General features: G+C 37.1%; 1 protein-coding gene across 1 annotated transcript in view; it reads left to right on the top strand.

Annotated features, from left to right (window-relative positions):
• Window positions 1-18,669, top strand: part of IMPG1 (interphotoreceptor matrix proteoglycan 1) — a 50,079-nt gene extending 31,410 nt beyond the window's left edge. The window contains exons 13-18 of the mRNA XM_057368683.1: window positions 11,163-11,713; window positions 12,479-12,698; window positions 15,824-16,034; window positions 17,817-17,993; window positions 18,094-18,275; window positions 18,590-18,669. Of these exons, the coding sequence (XP_057224666.1) occupies window positions 11,163-11,713; window positions 12,479-12,698; window positions 15,824-16,034; window positions 17,817-17,993; window positions 18,094-18,275; window positions 18,590-18,621 (1,373 nt within the window). The 3' untranslated portion in view covers window positions 18,622-18,669. The remainder of the gene's footprint in view (window positions 1-11,162; window positions 11,714-12,478; window positions 12,699-15,823; window positions 16,035-17,816; window positions 17,994-18,093; window positions 18,276-18,589) is intronic.
• Window positions 18,670-23,552: the final 4,883 nt, after the last annotated feature.

Here is a 23,552-nt window from a genome sequence, read left to right as displayed (position 1 = left end):
AAGTTATTAATATTTCTTCTGTATGGTTAAAACTCTTCTCTTTRTGGTTATCCTGTAGCTGTCTGAAACAGTATGACAATTCAAAAAGGAAGCAATTTATATAATGTATTAGACAGATTGTTATTTTAAAAACCAAGACAATTTCAGCAGTAAAACAAACAGTAACATTTGATTTCCTAAACAGTAAGAAGAAATTTAATTTGAATTTGTTTTAATTGTAGCTACTAAGAAATTGTACAATCCAGGTAAATGTTTATCCAAAAATCCTGGCCAACATGCAGGAGGCATTATTTCTGGACAAGTTATTGCAGAACAAAATAAAGCAAGCAGTAAATCCTTCAGCTGCTCAGTTGTACTGCATCTCAGTTTGACCAGCCTGGATCACCTTCAGGCTCTCAAGAAAGACTCTGAGAGAAAGAGACTGCAGGGTTTATTGCAGGACTTATTCTGTGTGAAAAAAAAAAAAAAAATTGATAAGGAATACGTGATGGTCACATCTCTGTGTGTGTAACTGATAAAAATCCTCATTAATTATTGCCATAATTATTCTCACATTCACACAAACCTGCTGTGAGTTTTCCCCTTTAATATTTTCCTGCTGCCCAACAGTTAATTAGGTGGCACACTCTTTACTCAGTTTTATTTCCAAGTAATCTCTACCAAAAAAAACCCAACATTTTCTGCATGTTTGGGAATTCTTTCTGCTTCTGGTTCATCCTCAGCTGCCTAAGCATTGTCTTTGCTTAGCACAATTTTCTATTTGACATAACCAGCATTGTCACAGAAAAGAAAACCCCGTTGTTTCCATCAAGAGCCTCTCCAGGTGATCCCAGGACTGGMATTYGCCCATTYTTTGYRCCAGGAATGCTCATCACTTTTTTCRCATCGATGGATATAGAGGGTAAGAACTCTTCTTTTTCCTTGTATATTTTTACATTTTCCATATGTTTTCTTTGATCATAAACTGACAGGATTTTCTTGCATTTTTCCCCATCAGCTTCTCTCTGTCTCCTCCCACTTGTCTCTTGCTGCTTCAGGTGTGCAAAGAGTGGGTTTTGTGGAGGCTGTGTGATGTCTGGAGCAGGGAACAGGTAGGTCAGCTCTGTCATTTCCTCCAGCACCACATACAATATTGAGTAGTCTGAAAGTTGTCTGTGAATTGAAGATGAGGCTCAACAGAAGAGTTTCAGCAGGCCCCTGTTAGGATATGCTGGATTGAAGGAAAAGTTTTGATCAGTCAGAACTGCCTACTCAGAGTATCCCTGAAGAATCCTAAACATATTAGCATAAGTTATCAGAATTTAATGATAGCATTCTACCCAGCCATCCCTGWGCTGGGAACAGTAGGAGCAATCTGAACAGAACAAAATCTACATCACATCTTCAAAACATACTTTAAAATGCTGAAATGAAAAGACTAATCCAAGTGAAAAAGTTTGAGAGAAAGTGAGCACTATCTATTTTCCAATTTAACACGACTTGTTTAAATTATTAAAGTATCCAACCACTTCAGTTTTACTGTAAGATTAAGCTTTACTTCCTTCAAATATTATTTCTTATTCATGAGCACCCCCCCCCCCAAATAAACAATAAAAATGCAAGAAAACAAGTGATAATTTTCTTTAAACTAAATTGTAATCCCAATGGCTCATTGAAATGACTGTGTTAAGTCCAGGAAACAATTTGTATTACTGCTAGGAAAAATTGCTGATCCAGATGCAAATTTTCTGAGCCACTTCTATAACAAAAAAAAAAAAAATATAACACCTCCTTCTGCACCAATAAAATGGCAGGAAGATAGACCCCAGTGCTCCAGCACTTGTTCAATCACACTTTTTAGTCACCCTTACAACCCCCTCATAAATCTTCCTCTTTGTTACAGTGGAAGGAGCTCTCTCTCTGGAGGGATATATGTGTTGCTGCATGTGGTCTAATTCCACTTTGTTCTAGAAAATTAATTTTCTTTAGAACTAAAGGGCTAAAAACTTATTTGAGGCAGTTTACAGTCTTTAGAAATTACTGCAATAATTCTAATTGTCTCATAAAAAGGGAATATAAAATTCAGAATTTGAAGAGCCAGTATCACAAATAATTTTAATATATTAATGTCCTGAATAAAATTARTTTAAAACCCCTGACCTTTGCAGTAATATAATCAGAAAGCTATTTGAAAACAAATAATACAGACTTCTGTGCTGGGAGTGTAAGGTCAACCTTTGCCATGTCATAAATGAAAGAAACTAATGAAGTTTACATGCCATATAGTCAAGTTAAAACAAATATCAGGCAAAGTGGCACTTTTGAGACTAGCATGCCCTAAATAATGCATTTCCCTCACTTATTAAAAATCCTTGGTTTTGAGAAATAATGTGTTATGATCAAATAGTACTAAAATTTTTGCTTTCTAAATTATTACTGTCCTCTCTTTGGAGAATTCAGGATCCTTCCAGCATAAGAAAGTGCATTTAACCTCAGCCTGGAAATTTTGTTAGTCTGTTCCTTATTAGCTAAAAACTTGTGCCAATTGCATTGGACTGTTTTAGAGAACTTGTAACTTGGGTGCTCTGAATCATCTCTGCTCCATCATCTGCTCCATATCTCAATGGAATTTTGAATCTCTGTCTGCAGAGAGGGCTTGGCCTTCCAGCTGTGATCTCCTCAGCCATTTGAGAYGCTTTACACAGGGAACACTGATGCTCATATCAATATAAGCTCCTKGTTAGTCAGTTTGAAAAATGCTATAGTATTCAAACAAAAATACATAAAAATCTTAMATGGAAACATATTTTCAATAATGCTTATACTAAATTTAATGTGATTTGTGTTTATGAAAATTTGCAACTTAAACTCCTGTCAGGGGTGTCATGTACTTTTTTTTTTTTTAATTGAAATGTGCAAGTAATTTCTGGCTTCTGGTTGAAGATAACATGATTTTTTTTCCAGTAAGTCTTTAGCATTTCTTTCTCAATTAAACTTTCTATAAAGTTCTGTAGAGGAAAGGATTAAACTCAATTTCAAGTAATGATATGCAGGTATGAATTAGGAGGCAGAAGTTTCACTTTTATTCTGTAGAATGCTAAGATCATTACATGCTTCAGTAAGAACATGATTAAACCAAGACTGGATGCAAAAGATTTCATTTCTTCTTCATTTTTCTGCATTTACATGTTTAGTCTTCTCTTTCACTATTTCCCAGTTGGCAGACTTTTTAAAATTAAATTATTCTTGTATACAATACTTGTAAAATAATGGTGCCAATAACAGAGTTTTACAGTCAAAATTTTATACAGGGTCAAACCTTCCTTTAATAATCATCTTTATTGCTATGCAATTTGGAATAATGAGTTTTCAAGCTGATTTGGAGCAGGGAATTGTTGGCACTGAAAAGCCTGCCTGGGGTTGACTGAGAAAACAAAAAGTATTATTCATGAACAGCATCTTCATAGCTGAGGATTTCTAAGGTCTATCTTTCAATAAAAATTGCCATTGTTTTAATTTATCTTTTTAGAGATCAAAAAGAATGAATTTGGAAAAACACATTTCAGTCCTTTCTTCTAAATGTAAACGTACCCTAGAGCAGTGGCTGAAGCCCTGGATAAGTTTGACTAAGATAATTAAGCCCAAAGTTCCATTCTTATCCCTATGGTATATCTATACCTATTTATCCTTATGCCTTATTCGCCATTTCAGAATCAGGCACGAACTGACACTTCAAAGTGAAACAATAAATATCAAAATTATGCTGAATAAATCTTGAAGAACCTCTCTATATGCCTACACGATACTACAAGGCTTGAATTTTTAAAAAAAGTGGTGTGGCTTGAGGAGAATGCATGCCTGAAAGCATCAAGACAGAGAATTTCGATGGTGATACATGGCAGGGTGGAAGAGAASTGAATAGGCTCAGCATCAGCTGCAGTTACAAAAAATAGTAATTTTTTTTCCCCTGCTGTCCAGTTGTTTTTTTTCCCTCTTATTAACAAGTACTTTCAAAACTAGTATGAGAAGGTTMGTGCCATTAATACTCATTAGTTCTTTCATGTGGAGGGAAGAAAGTATTTTATGAACAGCTAACTAGGTTTATTTCCTATTTKTAGTTTCCCAATATACTTGTAAATTCTATGAGCACTTTAGGTAACAGTTTCATCTTTGTATCGTATCATCACTGCTACTCAACAACAATTTGTAAAGTTAAATGAAACTCAGTTACCTTAATCCAAACATTTTATGTGAGARCAGTCCCAAATATTCACTTTTAAAACTGTCATTTTTTTTAAAATGGGTTTTSTTTTTTTAAGGGTTTTCATTTTTCATGGCAAGGCTTAAAGTGCTCATCTGAAGACGAGATTTTAAGAGAATCACTGATTTTAACTTTCTAATTTCATGTTTGTCTTTTCTGTTTTAGGTCCTTGGTCAACACATTACTTGAATTTATGTCATGTGACTTCTTTTGTTTGTTTGTTTTTACCATTTTGTAAACTAATAAACTTTGATACCACAAAACTGTCCGAAGGTGCCATCATCTAAAAAWAGAATTCTCTGATTTTTTCTTATTGCACAGTTGAGAATAATAGAGAAAATGGGCGGGAACTTGGAGAGTACTTTAATTTTTTAAGGCTAAGTATTACAACCTGTCAGATTTTGTTTCCAAACATTCCAAAGTAAAATAACTCAAAAAGAGTATTCCAAGTTCTCAATTTGGAGTGCTCTGAAATTGTTACATTGTCATGCAGGAATGTTTGCAATATTTAGATGGATGCTTCTTTGTGTTTCCAGGTGTTTGTAAAGACCCAGGTTGTTTTCACATAGATCTCCTTATTTTAAACTCCTGAAAGAAATTTTTAAAATATAATTGAGAGCATTCTACAGTGGGAATCAGAGCTGTTAAATCCTCCTGAAGCTATTGTCTTCAGGGAGAGAGGTTTTTAAATCCAGCTTTAATTCTATTCCTTTTTATAAGTGTTGGTGTTGCTTCTCTGTTTCATTAATTGATATATRTATCGATCAAGTTCATACCTCCAAGATGAGCATGGCACCTGGCTTGTTTATGATATATTTTATTTAAGATAAATGATATTACTATGGTAGCAAATAGGGCAGAACTCCAATACAAAATAGCTTGCAATACGTAATAGCCATAGTACCACTGGCATTTTTCAATGTGTTTTCATTGTAAATGTACTCACAAATCCCYTTACTTCATAAGAGCATTTTAATCTTGATTGTGCCATTTTCTAGTAAGGTTTTTACTCAGAAAACTGACTTTTAGAGTGCTTGAGCAGTAGCATGTCATTTTATCTGGCAATCTCAGTAGCAGATGAGGTAAAGGCTCTGTAAATTATAMAAGTGACTTGTCACATTATGGAAACAACCTACCACCGACCTCCTGTCCATACAAGGTATCTGATTATACACCTCACCTCTCYGTAAAATATTCTTATACTCTCTTCAGAATTCTGGGTATGCTTTAAAAACGAGCTATTCCTGTGTTGTTTAAATTACTTTTGTGTTTCTGAAATGCTTAATCCTCTAAAACTGCTGAAACATGAGAACACCAAAGACGGTTATTATGGTTCAGCATCAGGTTTCTTAGCATATGCCTGTGACACAGGTCTATAAAGTAAGATTGCTCAATTAATATTTTACCTATTGTATTTCTACCAGTTGTACTTAAATTAGTAACATGAACATGAGAATTTTTAAAAAAATATTAAAAGTATTGATTGCATTATTTCAAATCTTTACAGAAATAGGCTTTTTCAGAAACTTGTAATTGAAGTGACAGGCGTCCTTAATAAAACAGCAAATTGCAAGCTGAATTACTATTTTTCAGCCATGCTATGGCCAATGTATGTCAAAATAATTGAAGAAAGAATGAAATCATAATCCTGCATGAAATAGATATTTCAGAGAGCTCTTACATGTACAGTGCCCAAATACGAAATTGCTATAGGGAGATGTGACTCCTGCAACTGACTGACTTCCATAAAGTCTAGGGGAGCTTCAGTTTTCCAAGGACAGAGGGATCAKTCAAAAAGCTAAAGAGAATTCTTTCTCTGTACTGAAATTTTGTGTGAGTTGATTAAGACCAAGGTTTATGGACAGTCAGGCTGTCTGACAGGCTGACAGTGAGCTGCATCATCCTGCCACTCTCGGGCAGACTTGGCTGCTATGAGGGAAGAGTTGCAGAGTAATAAAAGTAGTCAGAGCTTGTCTTTGTTCTTAATGGTTTGTTCTTAATCTTTATGCATCTTTGAGGAACAAGTGAACAGTTCTTTGCTTTTTATTTCTTCAGTCATTGTAGAAGTATTATTTACTGATATCCAAAAAAAGAAATAATGACAAAGATCCCAATGAGATGAGGACAATGTCACAACTCCATTGGGGAGCAAACATCCCAAATCAAAAAAATGGTCCATTGCCCTGGACAAATTACTCATCTAAGCAGGAAAGTSAGTAAAACAGGGCTGTCTGGTGGGCACTGAGCAGAAGGTTGGCCTTGATGCCAGTGTGGAGCCCAATTAAAGAAGCATCCTTGATAGATTGGTTGGTAATAGAGAGGATTAGTAAGCTTTGGCTACTCAATGGCCTGAACTCTGTACTGGTTTAGATTTTCGGGTCTYGATTTCACAAATTTTACCTTAGCCTGTAAGTTTTCAGAGTGTCAGGTAGAAGTGAACAGTTCTGACACTAATGAGAGAATATTTCCATTACTGAGCAGTATTTTACATAAGATAGAAAATGCTCTTCTTGTGACATCATGTGAGAATGAAATTTATTTGCATCTTTCATGCTGAGAACATTGATAATGAAGCACAGCTGCAAGGTATGAAAATTTTCAAAATAAAATTAAGTCTTCTCTAAGTTACACAGAACACCACAGTAGTTGAGTGGGTAGTGAAGCTAGAGCTCTCAGGCTGTTCTATGAAAATTTACCTTATTCAAAAAGTTCCATTTGAATGCTAAAGGAAAAAGGTTAAGACAGAAAAGAATTTTTAGGGCTGGAGATGGAKGAGTGATGGGGTGCATTCCCAGTGAACTGAGGCTTGCTGGAGTCAGTAGAGGAGTTCTGTTGGTTTCCTTGGACATTGAACCTTTGTCAGACAGACAGAGTGACAGCCTTACACCACTCTGGCTCTTTTGGATGGGATTTACAATCTGAAAGATGAAAATAATCAGTAATTATGTGTTAGGACACACTAGTTGTGACACATTAAGTTAATGATCCTCTTCTCTTAATTCTCTTAATCCTCATGTTACTTGTGCCCTAGTTAAAAATTAAAGGCCTCAAACATAAATTCAGCACTTTGTCTGTACACAGCAGTGCTGTATCCAGGGATTTGGTGACATTTCAGGCACCAACAAAATATGTAAATTTGAATGCATTTGAATTTCTGTATCCATCTGGTATTGGTATCAGCAGAGCTGCACACAAGGAGATTCTTACTCTGTATTATGAGCCAGTCTCTCAACTGCATATTTTTCCCTTCTTTGGTTACTTTCTTCAGCCAGCAAGTATGCAAATATATACATAGTTATTGTAACACTGTAAATTTCATATACAGAACATGTACAGACTACCCACCAGTGGACTTGGAAAATTTGTCAGTGCTTATTATGCTCATGAATGAAAGGAAATGCCAGGACCTCTTAATGTACAACATTCTGGGTCTGCTCATTAATGCAAACCCAATAGGAAAATGTCTCATGGCAATTTGACCTTTCCCAAACAATTACTCCTTATTCATGGTCAATTAGAAGGGTTTTCCTCATTTTAAAAATATGAGGACCAACTAATTAGATACCAAAAATAATGTTGTTGAAATGGCAGTTGAWTTTTTTCTGATAAGTCAAGCCTATATATTTCATTCCTCAGCAGGGTATAAATGCCTGCATGGAAAACCCCTTTTACAAAGATTTAAGATAACATGGGCACAGGAAATTGTCTCTTAATTTAGTGTTCTCACATCTGACAACAGGTGTGTAATATTTGATATAACACTCTCAGTACAGTACTGTCCAGCCACATTGTACAAAAAAGACAACAGGGGTGTTCAGTGAACAACTTTGTGGGAGGATAAGTGGTGGCTGAGAGTTTGAGCTGTGTTTTTTACTGTGGACATCAGGTTTTAATTCCATGGTATTGTTTAACCTTCTTGGTTAAGAAGGTTGTGGTAATTCTGGGGATACATTTGCTTTCAGTCTTATTTTGTTCCCTCTGTGGTTTCCCTAAACCTGAATGATAGTGCTGTAGACCAAACTTTATGCTGAATTATGCTGAGATTGAGTGTCTAATTCATCAGAGTTTATACTTCTAGAGGTTTCATAAAATAATTAYYTTCTGATGTAAAAATCTCATCTRCAAGGGAAACTGRTGAAGTTTTACAAATAATTSCTTTATRATGAACAATGTAAGTGTATTTTGTRTTCCGTTGCAAAATTTTATATATATTTTCTTGTGCACCTAGGTTCATAGATTCATAGAATAATTTGGATTGGAAGGGACCTYTAAAGGCCACTTRGTCCAACCCCTTTACAATGAACAGGAACATCTTCAACTAGATTGGTTGCCATCCAATCTGACCTTAAATGTTCYCAGGGATGCAGCATCCACCTCCTCTCTGGGTGACATGTTCCAATGTTTCACTACTCTCATCATAAAAAAAAACATTGTCTCTTCACATCTAGCCTGAAAATCAATATATATTGATGTTATATATAAACCYAACATTTTAAATGCAAAGGGTTGGGGTTTTGTTTCTCATCTCAGTGAGCAGAAGGTCAAGGGAGGTAATTCTTTTCAGAACTCCACTCTTGTCACAACTCACCTGGAGAGAGCTGGGGTTGTTGGACCTGCAGAAGAGAAAGCTCCAGGKAGACCTTACAGCAGCATTTCAGCACCTAAATGGGGCCTACAGGAAAGYTGGACAGAGATCTTTTACAGGATTGTAGTAACAGGACAAGGGAGAATGGCTTTACACTGAAAAAGGGTGGATTTAGGTTAGTTATTAGGAATATATCCTTTCCTGTGTGGGTGGTGAGGCACTGGCACAGGCTGCCCAGAGAAGCTGAGATTGCCCCATCCCTGGAAGTGTTCAAGGCCAGGCAGATGGAGCCATGAGCAAGCTGCTCTAGTGGAAGATGTCCCTCCCATGGCAGGCGGGTTGGGTTAGATAATTTTTAGGGTCCCTTCCAACGCAAACCATTCTGTGATTCTATGAAATGTTTAGGTCTTCTTTGTTTCATACATAGTTCTTGGCTTCTCAGAATTGAATTTTATTGAAGTCGTGTAGCCGGAACAAAATGTTGGTAAAACCAGCTGCAAATCATTTCATTGCTGATTTCAACACGTCGCTTTTGAGGGCAAGTCTTGCAGCAGTAACTTGACATCCATTAGACAAAGAACAGGTTGGTTATCCCTGGGTTTGGGATGGTGCTGTGAAATAGGAGGTGCCCAGCAGCGTGTGATGTGAGCCCGTGTACATTCACTGACAGGAACCCACACAAACTGTGGGGTCAGCTGCTGTCTGTCTCTGTCAGCTGGAGGGACAGTGACTGCCAGAACTGGCAGCTTATGAAAACAGGTGATACCTGCTCAGAGATCATCTCAGTRTGCCCTCAGGGCCTGCTAAGTTACTTTGCTTGTAATAAGAGGATGCCAGAAGACCTTTATAGTCTATGTATAGACCATTTGTAGCTATACACACAGCTATATGCCAAGCATGTCATATATAAATATTGTTATATATATATATCTGCTTCAAATTTGCTGCAATTTCAAATCCATTTCAGTCCATCTTTCTCCTGTAGTTTCTAAAATATACTCTGCCTAACAAATGCCATCACAATCATATGCTGGAGTGTGTGCTCTCACGCTGAGGGAAACGTCTGTGGAGCTKCAGGCTCATCCCGTCAGTAGATCATCCTGCATTAATGCCTCAAGCACTAATGCCAGCAAAGCTGTTCTGAGTTCTCTTAACTGATAAGTGACTCTCACTCCTTATCAGCATAGCAAGTAATAGCAAGAGCTTTGTAAACAGAGAACATCACCAGGCTTTGCTTTTCTAATCTGTTCGTATCCTTAATCACACAAGAAACGTGAGGACATGGCAAGAGAGGAGCACCTGAAGATTTTCATGAAATATTGAGGTGTTCATTTAGAAACTGAAAGAGAAAGAGATACAAAGAATATCCATGCTAACAACACCTGTGCCAAGGCTAGGACAGTTCCMACCCCCATTAGTCAAGGATATTCCCAACGCAGAAGTTTGCTCTCCTTTCATATTTTCATTGGCCACTGGGAWGAAATTGCATGTAGGGAAAGGACGAGTTCATCAGATGGAGAAGAATTTCTTTCCTAACAGCCAATAAATTATTTTGCCTGCAGGAGGCTGCTAAAAGTTCTACATGAGGAATGGTTTATCACTGGAAAAGGACAAAGTCACCAGTTTGGGCAGASGGCCGTTGTTGGAGGCCATCATTTATTGTAAACTCATTGTGGCAAGGTGGCTGCAAGACAAGTTCAAAGAGTTGCATTCCTGACACTTTAGATTTGGATTTCAGCTAGAGTTATCAGATATCCTAGATCCATGTCAAACCCTGATGGGGATGTCATAAAAGTTCTTCTTCAGGTGCAGTAGATGGCTTCTTAAGGTTTGAATTTGTTTTCATTGATGCTATTGTTTTCTGGGTAAATTGACTCAGTTTGCATCTGGAGGGGATGGACTGTTTTTTGTAATCCYATTTTATGGTTACTGGCAAATAATAGCTTTAACTTTTCGCAGAGAGGAACAGAATGACTCTAGCACACAAGTGTTCCAAGCAGACAGCTCAAAGCTCCCATCTCCTCTTTCAGACAATATAAACTGACAGTGCAATTATGTACCCTCAGAACAAGAATGTGCTTTAGAGGCTMGGGAAATACTCACCAAGCATAACTATTAAACACAGAACCAGCAGCAATCCCTTCACTCAAACATTTGTATGAGGTATTTGATTCTAATAGTCCTTCCTTGATGATAGAATTAACATTTTGACATTTAGATACTGTTAAAGCTTGTTTCAGTGGAAATACCATATAAATGGTTTTTTTCCACACTCAATGTTTTTTTTGTGCTTGCTTTTCAACATGGCTCACTTGATTTCACTCTGTTTTCCTGCAGCAGTTAAGATCATGGAAGAACCAGAATCATCYGGTGATGACATTTTTGCCACAGCCAGCACCTACGACACGTTSCCTTTCTTCACCGGTCCAAGCGACGTGGAGCCCGGAGCCGTCATTCCAGATGTGCTGCCATCCATAGCACCGCTGCCTGCAGCCACCAGCCCGTCCTACAGCCCCTCCGAGATCATCGAGCAGTCCCTGGAGTTACCGAGTTCCTCAGCTCCAGCCGCCGAGGCCATTGCTCCGGATGGGATGGGAGTGCAGGACATCGCTGCCGAGCTGGATCGCATCGGCACCGTGAGCACRGCAGCGCTGGACGAGGTGGAGCAGGGCAGTGGATACATCCCAGTGCTGAGCACGGAGCCTGCAGGAACCACCCCGGCTCCGGGGCTCGAGTACGTGACCACCAGCTCCATGACAACCGCGGCCAAAGGCAAAGAGCTCGTGGTGTTCTTCAGCCTCAGGGTSACCAACATGCACTTCTCCGACGACCTCTTCAACAGGAGCTCCTCGGAATACAAAGCACTGGAACAGCAGTTCATGCAATTGGTGGGTGAAAATCAACTTGAACGACAAACATGGTAGTTGGGTGCAGTTTTAAGGAATATACTGAAGTGCACAGCATTTTAACAGTACTGAACCCTCCTGCAATTCAGTCTGATAAGTTGTATTTTAAGGGATCCATTGGAATGGGATGTTCGCGCAGGACGAAGACAGAGATTTTGAAGTCGGTGATGAAAGTTTTTACTTGCTCAAGAGAACCCAGATATATGCCTGCCATGTAATTTATTTKGCTTTTTCTTAGATCCACGTCAACAGTAGAGCAGTGCTGATTGTATCTATCAAGCGTCTGCTTGCTGCATGTAAAAATAGGCCTTTAAAAATATATCATAGCATAGGCTGTGATTAGATATGGATTTTCTCTGTGGGTACAATAGGGCACAGGTCAGCTCAGTAACATGCCTATTATACTATGCCCTAACCTGCCTGAATTGAATGTTTGAAAATAATTAAAGTTGGTTCTTGAGTGAGGTAATTTTTTYCTCTTCCAGATGAATAAACTCCCCAGCTGCTATGCATTTCATTACAGGGGAAATTGCTGCCCATCCATCTCAATATATTATTAAGAAAGGCACAGAAGTCCAGAAAAAGATACTGCTAAACARAAAAGTTAATTCATTTAATAACTGTATTAAATTCAGGAAAATAAATCTGTGATGTGTGTGCTTGATAATGAAAATGGGCTATAAGAGCAATTAACAGCAGGTAGATACTGACAATAAGTTACAATAAAGGCAAATTTCTGTTTTGCAGCTACTTCCATACCTTCAGTCCAACCTGACAGGCTTTAAGCACTTGGAAATTCTTAACTTCAGGAATGGCAGTGTGATTGTGAACAGCAAAATGAAATTTGCCAGGACAGTGCCATACAATATCACAGAAGCTGTACACTGTGTTTTGGAAGACTTCTGTGATGCTGCAGCCCAGCACCTCAATTTGGAGATTGACAGCTATTCCCTGGATATTGAGCCAGGTAAGATTGCATTACTAATGTATGTGTGAAGACAAAACCAAGCAGAAAATCTTTTTTCAGAACTGTTACAGCGTCAGAAGTATGACTGTCTTGGAAATAACCAAGTTGGCAATAGCCTCCCTGTGAAAGGGAGCAATAAGACACAAAGATGCTGCAAATGATCTGCAGATGCATTTTCATTCTGTAATGGAAAGCTGGGTGGAGCTGTTGGGCTGTGCATGTTCAGCAACTGCTTTTCAGAGCCAAACACGGTGACAGAGTAAGGGCTGGGTAGAGAAAGGTGTAAGAAATGTCATGTGCAGTTTGCAGCTGTGACACGCAGATCTTGCACAGGAGTATGGAAACGTAATTAATGATGATTATTGTGATGCTGTAAGCAAAGCGTGGTTTAGAGAACTATTAAATCTTTTTTAAAGGGATACAGCATTCAAAAYTAAAGGAGACAATTTCTAGAAATAATTGAATTCCACAGATACTCACTAAGCAGAGCATGATTTTATGTAGTACTCCACAGATYTGTAATTCTAGAATCCCTCTGGATTTAATCCCTTTCAAATAAGCTTGTAGTCTTTGTTAAACAGTCGAAAGTCAGTAACTACACATCTAGACATATAGACATTGCTGTTATGTCAAAAGCTTAGTGTTTTCAAAAACTACAGGTTTTATAAAATTGAAGCCTCAATCTATTTTCAGGCTCTAGTAATTATTTCAGGGTTGAATTTAATTTTATTGTCACAGAGAAGAAAGATAGCAAAGGTATGTAGATGCCTTTAAAAGTTTTGGGTAAGCTGTCTTTTTATGTACAGATTTCTGACAATTCCAGAACAAAAATCCATTTACAACTCATRCAGGCAGTTTCTAACCAGTTTTCATTTTACACATGTCTTTGTGGCAACTAAAAGCATAGGTAGTTTCTGGTAAAGAAAGTTAACAAAATCGCAGTATTCAACCCTTCAAATGCTGCCATGATAAACAGATGTTTTGACRAATAAAGTATTAAGTTAGTTCAATATATAAAGAATGAATTTTGGGCTGCCATACGTTCCCTGCTTTAGTAATAAATTTTCATTAGATAAAAATTAAAATGAGAAAGTTCCCAAAATGTAAACACAGAAAAAATTTTAAATCTTTGCTTTTCATCYGATAACTTTACTGATGTGATATTTCAACATCAGAAATGAAAGAAGAAAAATAAAGAATGGTTCAAGAAAACTTTTTTACAGCAAGTTTTTACTGCTTACAAGCCTTTCAAGGTTTATAAGCATTAACATAGAGTCAAAATAGAAGAAATTTGCTTTATAAAGCCGGTATATTCCCATACAGGTGTTTCAAAGCCTGATGTGTTTTCATTTAAGAAAACAAACAAACTCCACCTTGTGTAGCAAATCAAGATAATGTAAGCAAATTCCTCTTTATTGTGAAATTGAGAGCCATCTAGTGGTAATGATGCACTACCAGAGTGAAACATGGATGGGAACTGACAGTCCAAAATACCTATATCAAGAGTCAGCAGCTGCAAAGGGCTGACTTCCTGGTGAATAATACCATAAAGAAGGACTTCTAAAAATGCCAGTATGCTTTATTTCTGTAAGCTAAATGAAGTGAAAACAGAAAACATAAAGCAGTATGCAGGAATGTGTAAAGGAAGATGAAACATTATCACACAAGCTGATGCTCAACCCACCAAAAGCTCAGGCCAAGCTCTACTTTCTGTTGGAGTTTAACGTGCACAGAGTCCAGGAGCAAAGGATATATCAAACCAACATGCACAGTATATATAGCAAAGGGAAATTGTGCATGCTAAAACCCACTAGACAAAAATTCAAAACAGAAAATAACCATAGAATTATAGAGGGGGGTCTAAGTGAACAGCTCTGATGGATTAATTCCCACCACTGAAGCACATCCCAGTGTCTGAGATTTCCAGTACTCCTATAAYAAATGCAATCCTCATTTTTCATTGAATTTAGAATCACTGAGCATATAATACAGAGCAAGAAGTGGCTGCAGAAGAAAACCCTCAGCCCAGTAAAAGATACAACCTGCAACATCCAGTATAAATTTTCCTTTTAAATTGCTTAATTATAAAGGGCCACATAGCCCAGCTCATACCATCTGCTCTCATTTCCTTCTTGGCTCTCTTTCTCAGTTTTGTCCACCATAGTTTTTTCTTTTCTGGATTCATACATCTTACTGAGATGGTTTGCTGGCAAGAACAGAATTTTTATCCCRTGTTCTGCTTCTCATCTTTTGCACATTAAGGTTTTTGCCCCATAGTACACAGGAAACAGGCTCCATGAGGCAAGGTTGGTGGAGGCAGCCCTCCTCCTCCTCATCCCATCAGCTGGGTCGAGCACAGGGATAAAATCACTCTTCCTGGGTCTTTTTTTTTTTCTTTCCCATTTCTAGTAAGAAGCAGAGAATTGGAAAGGAGAAGCAGAATTGTGTAACAGCTGTCTCTGATTTGGGCCTTCCCATGAACATCAACAGGGTCCTTTTCCCTTAATCTCCCAGGGGTATCCCTTACTAATATTTAACAAAATGAAACAAAACCCCCAAGCAAGCCTTCCCAATGTTAATAGATCCCAAAATAAACAAACAAACAAAAATCCACAACAACAACAATAACWAAAACCACAACACTACAAAACCTGTAAGCACATATTTTCTTTGGACCACAACAGTATTTCTGTATTGCAGGTGTTAGTATTGAGCAATATTCAATAGTCTAATTCCATCCCTCTGTCATGTCCTAAATTCTGTGTTTAGGATCATTATAGTTGAAAGTATTCCTCACACATAAGACTGTAGCACAGGATCCATGAGTAYGATGCTAACACTTACAGCAAAAAGAGCATAAAAATATCCAAATGTGAAAACCCTTGTCAATGAGATGAAAATAAAATCACTGCTTGACAGTGATGGGGTAACAAGTGCAGAAGTAAACATAAACTTGCATGTTTGCTGTGTCATGTACWGGAAGAAGGCTGTGTGTCCTTTAGTGCGGGAGACACCCTCCTATTAGCGTGCCCAAGTAAGTGGGAGCTGTTTTCTCTGGCTGCCACTAACCCTGCCAAGCCCTTTTGTGGTAATGCTTCAGTTCACCATTTCCCCATCCCTTACAGCTGATCGGGCAGACCCCTGCAAATTCATGGCATGTGACAAGTTTTCCGAATGCGTGATGAACGAGTGGACCAAAGAGGCGGACTGCCTTTGCAAGCCGGGCTATGCCAGCCAGGACGGACTGCCCTGCCGGAGCCTGTGCGAGCTGGAGCCCCATCTGTGTGTCAATGGTGGCAAATGTCACCTGGTGCCAGGGAGAGGAGCTGTCTGCAGGTAAAGACATGGGGACAGAGGGAATGCGTTAACAACCCCATTGTTATTGTAATAATGTAAATTGCATGAAGAAGAAGAACTGAGTTTCTACTTTCCAACAGCATAAACTATGCTAATAAGCCAAAACCTTGACGCTCAGATGCTGCAAGTCACCCTGCAAATACCCTTCTAAAGCATAAATAGTCTCACCGTAGATAAACCCATTTCTGCCTGTTACTATACACAGAACATCATGATCTAGTTTTATTTCAAAGGTATTTTAGAAATTTATTAGAAATTGAGTATTATTTGCAGAGACACACCAAAGGCATGCATTCTTTTCAGATTTCCAAATACCTTTTGGAAAAAATTAAATCCGTTCACAGTTTTGCTATTAATTACATGGCAGCATGTTAAGAAATTAGTTTTTKTAAGATGTATTAAAAAGGAAATCTTTTTTCATATAGACACAGCTATGAAGACTATGTGATTCCAATAAAGCACAGGAAGGCCGAGGTTGCTTTCAGGGCTTTCTGGGAAAGACTTGAAGATTAGCAGCTCTTCMTCACTGCAAATATATTCTATGAGGATTTTTTAATGGAATTATCTAAAGTCAATATTGAGAACCAGACAGTGTTTGAACACATTAACACTCTTTTAAAAAGTATCAAGTTTCGTCTCATTGTAAGCCCAGACAATTCAGAGCTTTATGTGAAACTGTGCACTAGACTGGCACACAGAAGCAGACCACACAGATACATAAGCAAGAATCAAGTTCCAATTCTTGCATTTGTTAATTCTCTCTTAATACTTTGACTAGATTAATGGTACATCTTTTACCTTAGGATTAATGTCACTGAAAAAATTCATATGATAATTTACTGTAACAGCCTAACTGCTAAARTCAATTTTCTTCAATAGGCATCATAGAAATAATAGAAAATTATATCGAATTCACCACAGTTACTGCCAAAATCCTGACTTGCAGAGTCACAGTAGTGCAGCTGCTGCATTTTGTACTAGAAATCTCCCTGTGAGCTAGAAAGGTCCTCTTCAAAACTTTATTGTGGTAGCAAGGGGTCCAACCTACTCCTCCAAGACTGATGCACTACAGAAAATAACACTTTTCCCATTCAGAAAAGTAATGACTTGATGCACAGGGAAAACCAAACCACCATGTGAGTTATAAAAGATTTTAAACAATAAATGATATTTTTTGTGAATTATAGCAAGTTACAAATTCCCACCAGTATCAGACTGACAGCTTGTGCAAACTTGTACAGACAGTGAGAAAAGTAGGGCCTACTATCAGCACTTGTGTTCTATGTAAATTCACTTTCCCCTTGTCTTAAAAAGAGGAGTAGTGTCCTGCTATTTGTAGTAGAACTCTTATTTCAGACCTTGCTACCCATAGTGAAATCACCAGTAAACAGAATACAGGCTTTAAAGATGTATTCAGACATTACCAGTGAACACACCTGAACTTCAAAGGTTCTAAAACACAAATGTTACCTGTGGCTTTAGAAATTTGTCAGAGATATTTAAAATGCATMATTTTCCTAAAATTTGTTGGCAAGGAAGATATCAGTGTCTCTTCATTTAAAACTCACTCTYATGGATGTAAAAATATTATCTTTCCCTATCATCAATCACATTATTTTCATGCAGACACATAACAATTACTTGTAGTGGAAATAATGTGCTCATATTAAATTGCAGATTTGATTTCTGTTTTCGTTTAATATACTCAGTATTCTTTGCCTTGAAGTTCTGTACATTTTTTTTTTCCTTTCCTTATTTTAGATGTCCTGTACGTAGACACCAGCTTTACCAAGGACAGCGTTGTGCAAAATTTGGTCCAGAACCCACACAACCCTTCATTTTTAAACACCTCATTCTTGGTTTAGGAAGCCTTGGCTTTCTTTTCATCATTTTAATTATTAAGATAAGAAGAAAATGCAAAAGAAACACTAATTTGCAGTAAGCTGCTCACAATCTTTTCCTTCACATTTCAAAATATTCCTTTTGTTTCTTCTGCAATTTAAAATCTTAACCTAAAAAAAAATGTTCTGCATTGTAGAAGTCCTACTCTCAGCAGCTGCAATTCAGAAAATGCTGTAAGGATTAATCCTGCTTTTGAACACGATGAGCCCCTCTCTAGCTTTTGTCACACGGCTTGCAGTGTAAGTGCTTGTCTCAGTTCCTCAGAGATCCTTGATCATGAAGCATTACATGAACTTGAACACACAATTCAGCCTGGAGGTAAACTGCATAGAAATCCTTTTCTTATCCCTCAACAAACAGCCCCACCTGAATTAACAGGTTCACCTTCATGTATTAACTCCACAACTAAATCAAACTTGAATCTACTCTCTTGCTTGGCAATTTCAGAACTGAAAATACTAATGCATTCATTTCTTTCCACATTTACTGCAGTGTAGGTTTCTTAACAGGACAGTAGAACTGCTCTTCTTACACCCCTCTTGCATGGCTCTGGCAATCTATCGTATCTGAGTGCTTTTTGTCATTTAGTGAAATAGTTCATGGTTTGAGATTTGTTTCTTTTACTCTTGTAGGTCACCAGATGAGTTTACAAAACCAAGAATGACAAGTTAGTCTCCGTTATTCTTCATTTCCAGCATCAGCCAGACAAAACCAAGGTTTGTGACTATTTTCAAAAGCTATGAAAATCTGTTGTGTCCCATTTGTCAGTATTACCAGGGAGCCTCTTGGCAGTAATTTCATACAAAGAAAAGCTCAGTTTTTTTGGATGCTTTTGGATGCTGTTGATATGACAACAATTTCTTCCTAAATGTTTTTGTGCAATGAAGTTCTATTCTGTATAACCATRTGCTAATGTGGCAGTCACTGGAACATGAAGGAAGAATACCTAAAATGACAAATTAACACAAAATGTAAACCAAAGGGGAGGTTTAATTACAGTACTAGATCACTTCAAAATAAGTTGAGTCTCGTAAACTATATAATTCAAGCTACAATAGAGTCTGAATAAGTATGAATTCTAATTTGAGCAGAATACTGCTCATGTCTGAAGYGTTATTTCATCTTTTGTAACTTGAAACCCCTTGTAGCTTTGTGGGGGAAAAAAAACACAAAAAGGAGAAAAGCTGAGTCAAAAACTCCTCTAAAATTGGCAGATTGTTTCTGATGTATCTGAGTACGCCCTCTTGCTAGTTTAAAAAAAATTAGTTTGCCATTTTAATTTTTCTGAATTACAGCCCTGGTTWGGAGCCAACAGGTTTTGCTATAGCTGTTAGCACCCACTGTTAATTTGGACAACATCTGTACAGGACTGCCCTTGGCACTAGCTGGGCATTATGGAAGACAGGATACCAACCATGTGAATCTTTGGTTCATCACACATTTATTGTCATGTGAATAAAGGAACAAGCAATGAAACCAGATAGAAAGATTTGTTTTCACTGATGTTCATCATACCCACGTGTGGTCTCTTCAAGTACTGTGGCCACAGTTAAAGGCTGAGCTGAAAGTGGGGGACTGGAAGGCAAAGATAGAGATGGACAAAGCAGCAGGGAGCAGCAYTTTGGAAAAGTTCAAAAATGAACTCACTTCCCTGCTCATAAAAGCATGAACACAGATGTTTGCAATTAGTATTTTACATCCATCTTAAAAGAAATCTGCCCATGGGCAATTGTACAACAATAAACTTTCATACTGGCTAAACTACTTAAAATTACTACATAGGAAAGTATTAAATATTTTATTAAAGTAATAAAATGGCACATCTGTGAAAGAAAACTAGGTCTGTGTCTTCTAGACTCTATTTGAACTGTCAAAATTACATTGACAAAGCTCTTCTCAAAATCTAGTTACATAAGTTAGTTTAGTGGGAAGTCAGGCAACCACAAAATTGAAATGGGTTTAAAAAATTAGGTGGCTATTTTTTACTGTTAATTAAGTTCACAGTGAATGTTTAGATCASCCTCACATCCAGCACATTTTTAATGATTTGAAAAAACTCAGTGGAGGAAGAAAATGAATGTACAACAGCTTCATTAGCTGAGACTAAGAGCAGCACTTTGATTTCACGACCAAGAAAACTCCTTTGGGGCTAAAATTTTTACAACAGAATATGGCACTTGAACTGAATTTTCAGGAGGATGTGGCTATCTAGAGCTCATAGGCCAAATTAAAAATTCAGTATTTAAATTCTGGTTTGCAATATGTAATGACAGCAGTGACAGCTTTTTAGGATCTAATACCTACAGTACGTAAAACTGTATTTACAAGGGCATGTATGAAAAAATAGTCATAAAGTTCCAGTAGAATCTAAAATAACCTTCAAATCCTTTCCAAACATGAAAAAATGTCTCCAGTTTAGTKACAGAATCACTGCATGGAAAATTAYTGCAAWRMTTAGCTATCAGAAGGGGTTTTGTTTGGGTGGGGTTCACCCAATTAGTCATTCAAAAACTAAGAACTTTTACCATATCCAGGGGTGGGGCATCCAGAACTGCTCTGGCCAATCTCCTCCAGTGCCTCACCACCCTCACAGTTAAGAATTTCTTCCTTACATCTCATTTAAATGTCTTTCAGTTTAAAGCCTTATTCTCTCTTATCCTATCATTCTATGCCCTTGCACACTCCTTCTCCTTCCTTCTTGAGCCCCCTTTAGATACTGTAAGGCCTCCCTGGAGTCTTCTCTTCTCCAGGCTCAGTTCTCTTTAGAATTAATTACAATTATCTCAACAGATTTCAGTGTGACCTTGCCTATTAGCTATTAGATAAATGCTACATTTTCAAATTCAACAATGTTTTTCAAATGTCTTACAAGACTTTCTCTTACAGGTATTCAAGAAAGAAGGTCTCCATTATTCAAGACTGGACTTCAGGATGAGTATGAAAAAAAGTATCAAGGATTCCTAAAGATATCATATTTTGGCTCTAAAATCAGTGCACATTGAAAAAATATTTTACTGAAGGAATGCAAATGCCCAAGTTGAGCAGCTATTTGACTATGTCTAAAATCCCTGGTAGGAAGTTCTCACCGTTAAGATGCATGCATTAAGCTTCTGGTGCTTACACATCTTAACTGTTTTATTTAAAAGCTGAGTGCTAGAAACAGATTTTGCTGAGATGTGATGTTTTCTAAWATTGCATGTCACAATCATTCTGGTACAAATGTCAATGGAACTTCAGTGCATTTCTATACCTTTGTATTAACCTTTCTTACACACACTGATGCAAATGGTGAATGGAAACAGGAGCTGTAATCGACCAAAGGCCACATTAAAAGCATTTGGGAACTTCTTCATTCTCTCCTTGCAGTACTCACAYTGCAAATCACAAAGAAGTTGTATCTAATTTTTTAAGGGTTTATATGAATATCAGATTCCTGTTTTTCTGTTAATAAACACATAATTTTTACCTATGTACATATACACTTAAYTGTTTAATTTCTGGTGACAGTGACATTATCAAGTTATGCTAAGACTGCAAACTTTTTGCTAAGGCACAATATGTGGAATTTCATCTTTTCAGAGCATGAGATTTAAATTCACAAGCACCCTCCTGGTAGCGAGTAGATTAAAGTCACACACGAGCACCTACACTTTAGACTCTGTAAACACACAGATGATTTTGAGAGGTTACCATTAGTTTTTGTAGAAGAAATCTAAGCAGACGAGGGGTGGCCATTAAGTATTTTGTAGGCTTATTAATTTATGCACTATGAATCCACAACCCTGGTTCAAGTACGAGCATTATTTTACCTTGAGCTTCTTTTTCTTGMGTATGTATCTCTGTTTATATTCTGCACCAGTGTTGTATTCAGGCACTGGGTTGCTGCTTGGTGCACACCAGAAGTCGTACTTACAGCTCAAACTGAGCTTCTACAAAGTTCATGACTATCCTGGATGACAACTCCTCATTCAGATGTGAAACTTTTGTGTATTCAGGACAGCAGCTGATTTTAGTGACAATTCTYAACTTCGCACCGTGCAGTTACCACAGCAAAGACTGAACTTTACTTTCTCAAGTCCACTCAAAAGAACTGTTTACGAATTCCAAACAACTGCACGGATTTGCCTGCAAAAGCACCGGAACCGGTGACTGTGTACGAATGAAGGCAATGCACCAAGAATACAAGGCTGAGCTTCTACAGCTGAAATAGTATTTTTACTTACTTTATTTAACTAGGAAAGAAAAATAAARAAGAAACCTAAGATGTGGTTTTACACAGTAACACTTCAGAATAAAATTACTTTAAAAATACTTTTTGCAGGGCACTGSAAGTCATCCTTGCCTACAAATGCTAGATTTTCACTATTGCTCATGTAAGCTAAGAATGCATTAAGAATGCTGTTAGCATTCCATTTTTTTCCATTACAAATGTATTTTTGTATGTGTTTAGTGTATTTCAATCTATACTAGTTATCATTAGCCAGATTAAAAAAATAAGTAATTTTAAAATGTGTATTTTAATAATGATTGTTCATGATTGTATTTATCACTCTCAACTATTAATTACCAAATATATTTGCTGGATGTAAACTTTTTGTATTTCAATAAAACATAATAAAACTATTTACTTGAAAATCTCMCAGGGAATTGAATTGGTACTTAATCTTACACTAAAACACATCAYGTTACTTTAAAATGGATGTAAAGTTATAGTTGGAGATAAAAGCCATAAGGAAACAAACAAAATTACATTTCTTACGTAAAGTACAAATTAATTGAATCTTTTTTAATTAAAAAACTACCACTCTGATTTAGCCCTTAAGACAAGAAGGTTCCCTAAGACTCTAAGGGGAAAACAAACAAAACCYCACAAAAGCACTACCAAACATAAAGCTTCCCCCACAGCACACACTCTCRAAGCAGCAGAGTTGGTATCACTAGTCACGGACACATCTTAAAAGGATGCAGAGTACACATCATAGCAAATGAAAGACACATTGGATGTGATAGCAAAGAATGTTAGAAAAGCCAGTAATAAAAGAAAAAAGATACTTGTTTTAAGAAATACTGAGAAATGAAGTCCGAGATTTAAGATAATATTCTGATGTGAAAAAATACTGATTTTGTTATTTTGGAGGAYCACTTACCTTAGAAAGTAAAGAAAACATCTTTACTAGAATAAAGCTTTAAAAAGTAGCTTTAATCCCCAAAAACATCTGATAGAAAAGCAGTAGGCAGTACCAGCCAAGGAATATTTTTATCTTTTTCATAACTTAATTATCCCTTATGCTTCAACTCYTCAGAGACAAAAAGGTAAGAAGATACAAGTAAGATTTCAACATGGAATGTGTTTATTTTTATTTTTAATTTTCAGTACAGTATTAGGAGGTCATTTAAATACTTTAAATAAAGATTTTTGAGAAAAACCCAGAGGATTCAACCAGGTAAAGAAAAATACAATCTTATCAGTGGACAAAAGACAAGTATTGAATGACCTTAGGATCTTCAAAGTAGCATTCTCAACAAAATGCATATTCCTGGGTCATCTAGTCAGGAATGTAGCCTAGTGTGACAATTCTCTTCCTCTCTCTTTTT

Source organism: Malurus melanocephalus, unplaced genomic scaffold (genome assembly GCF_030028575.1).
Source record: "Malurus melanocephalus ecotype Western Australia unplaced genomic scaffold, MMel_1.1 scaffold_4, whole genome shotgun sequence".
In the NCBI taxonomy this organism is placed as follows: domain Eukaryota; kingdom Metazoa; phylum Chordata; class Aves; order Passeriformes; family Maluridae; genus Malurus; species Malurus melanocephalus.
Note: the sequence above shows the minus strand (reverse complement) of the source record. Positions and strands in the feature narration are given on the sequence as shown.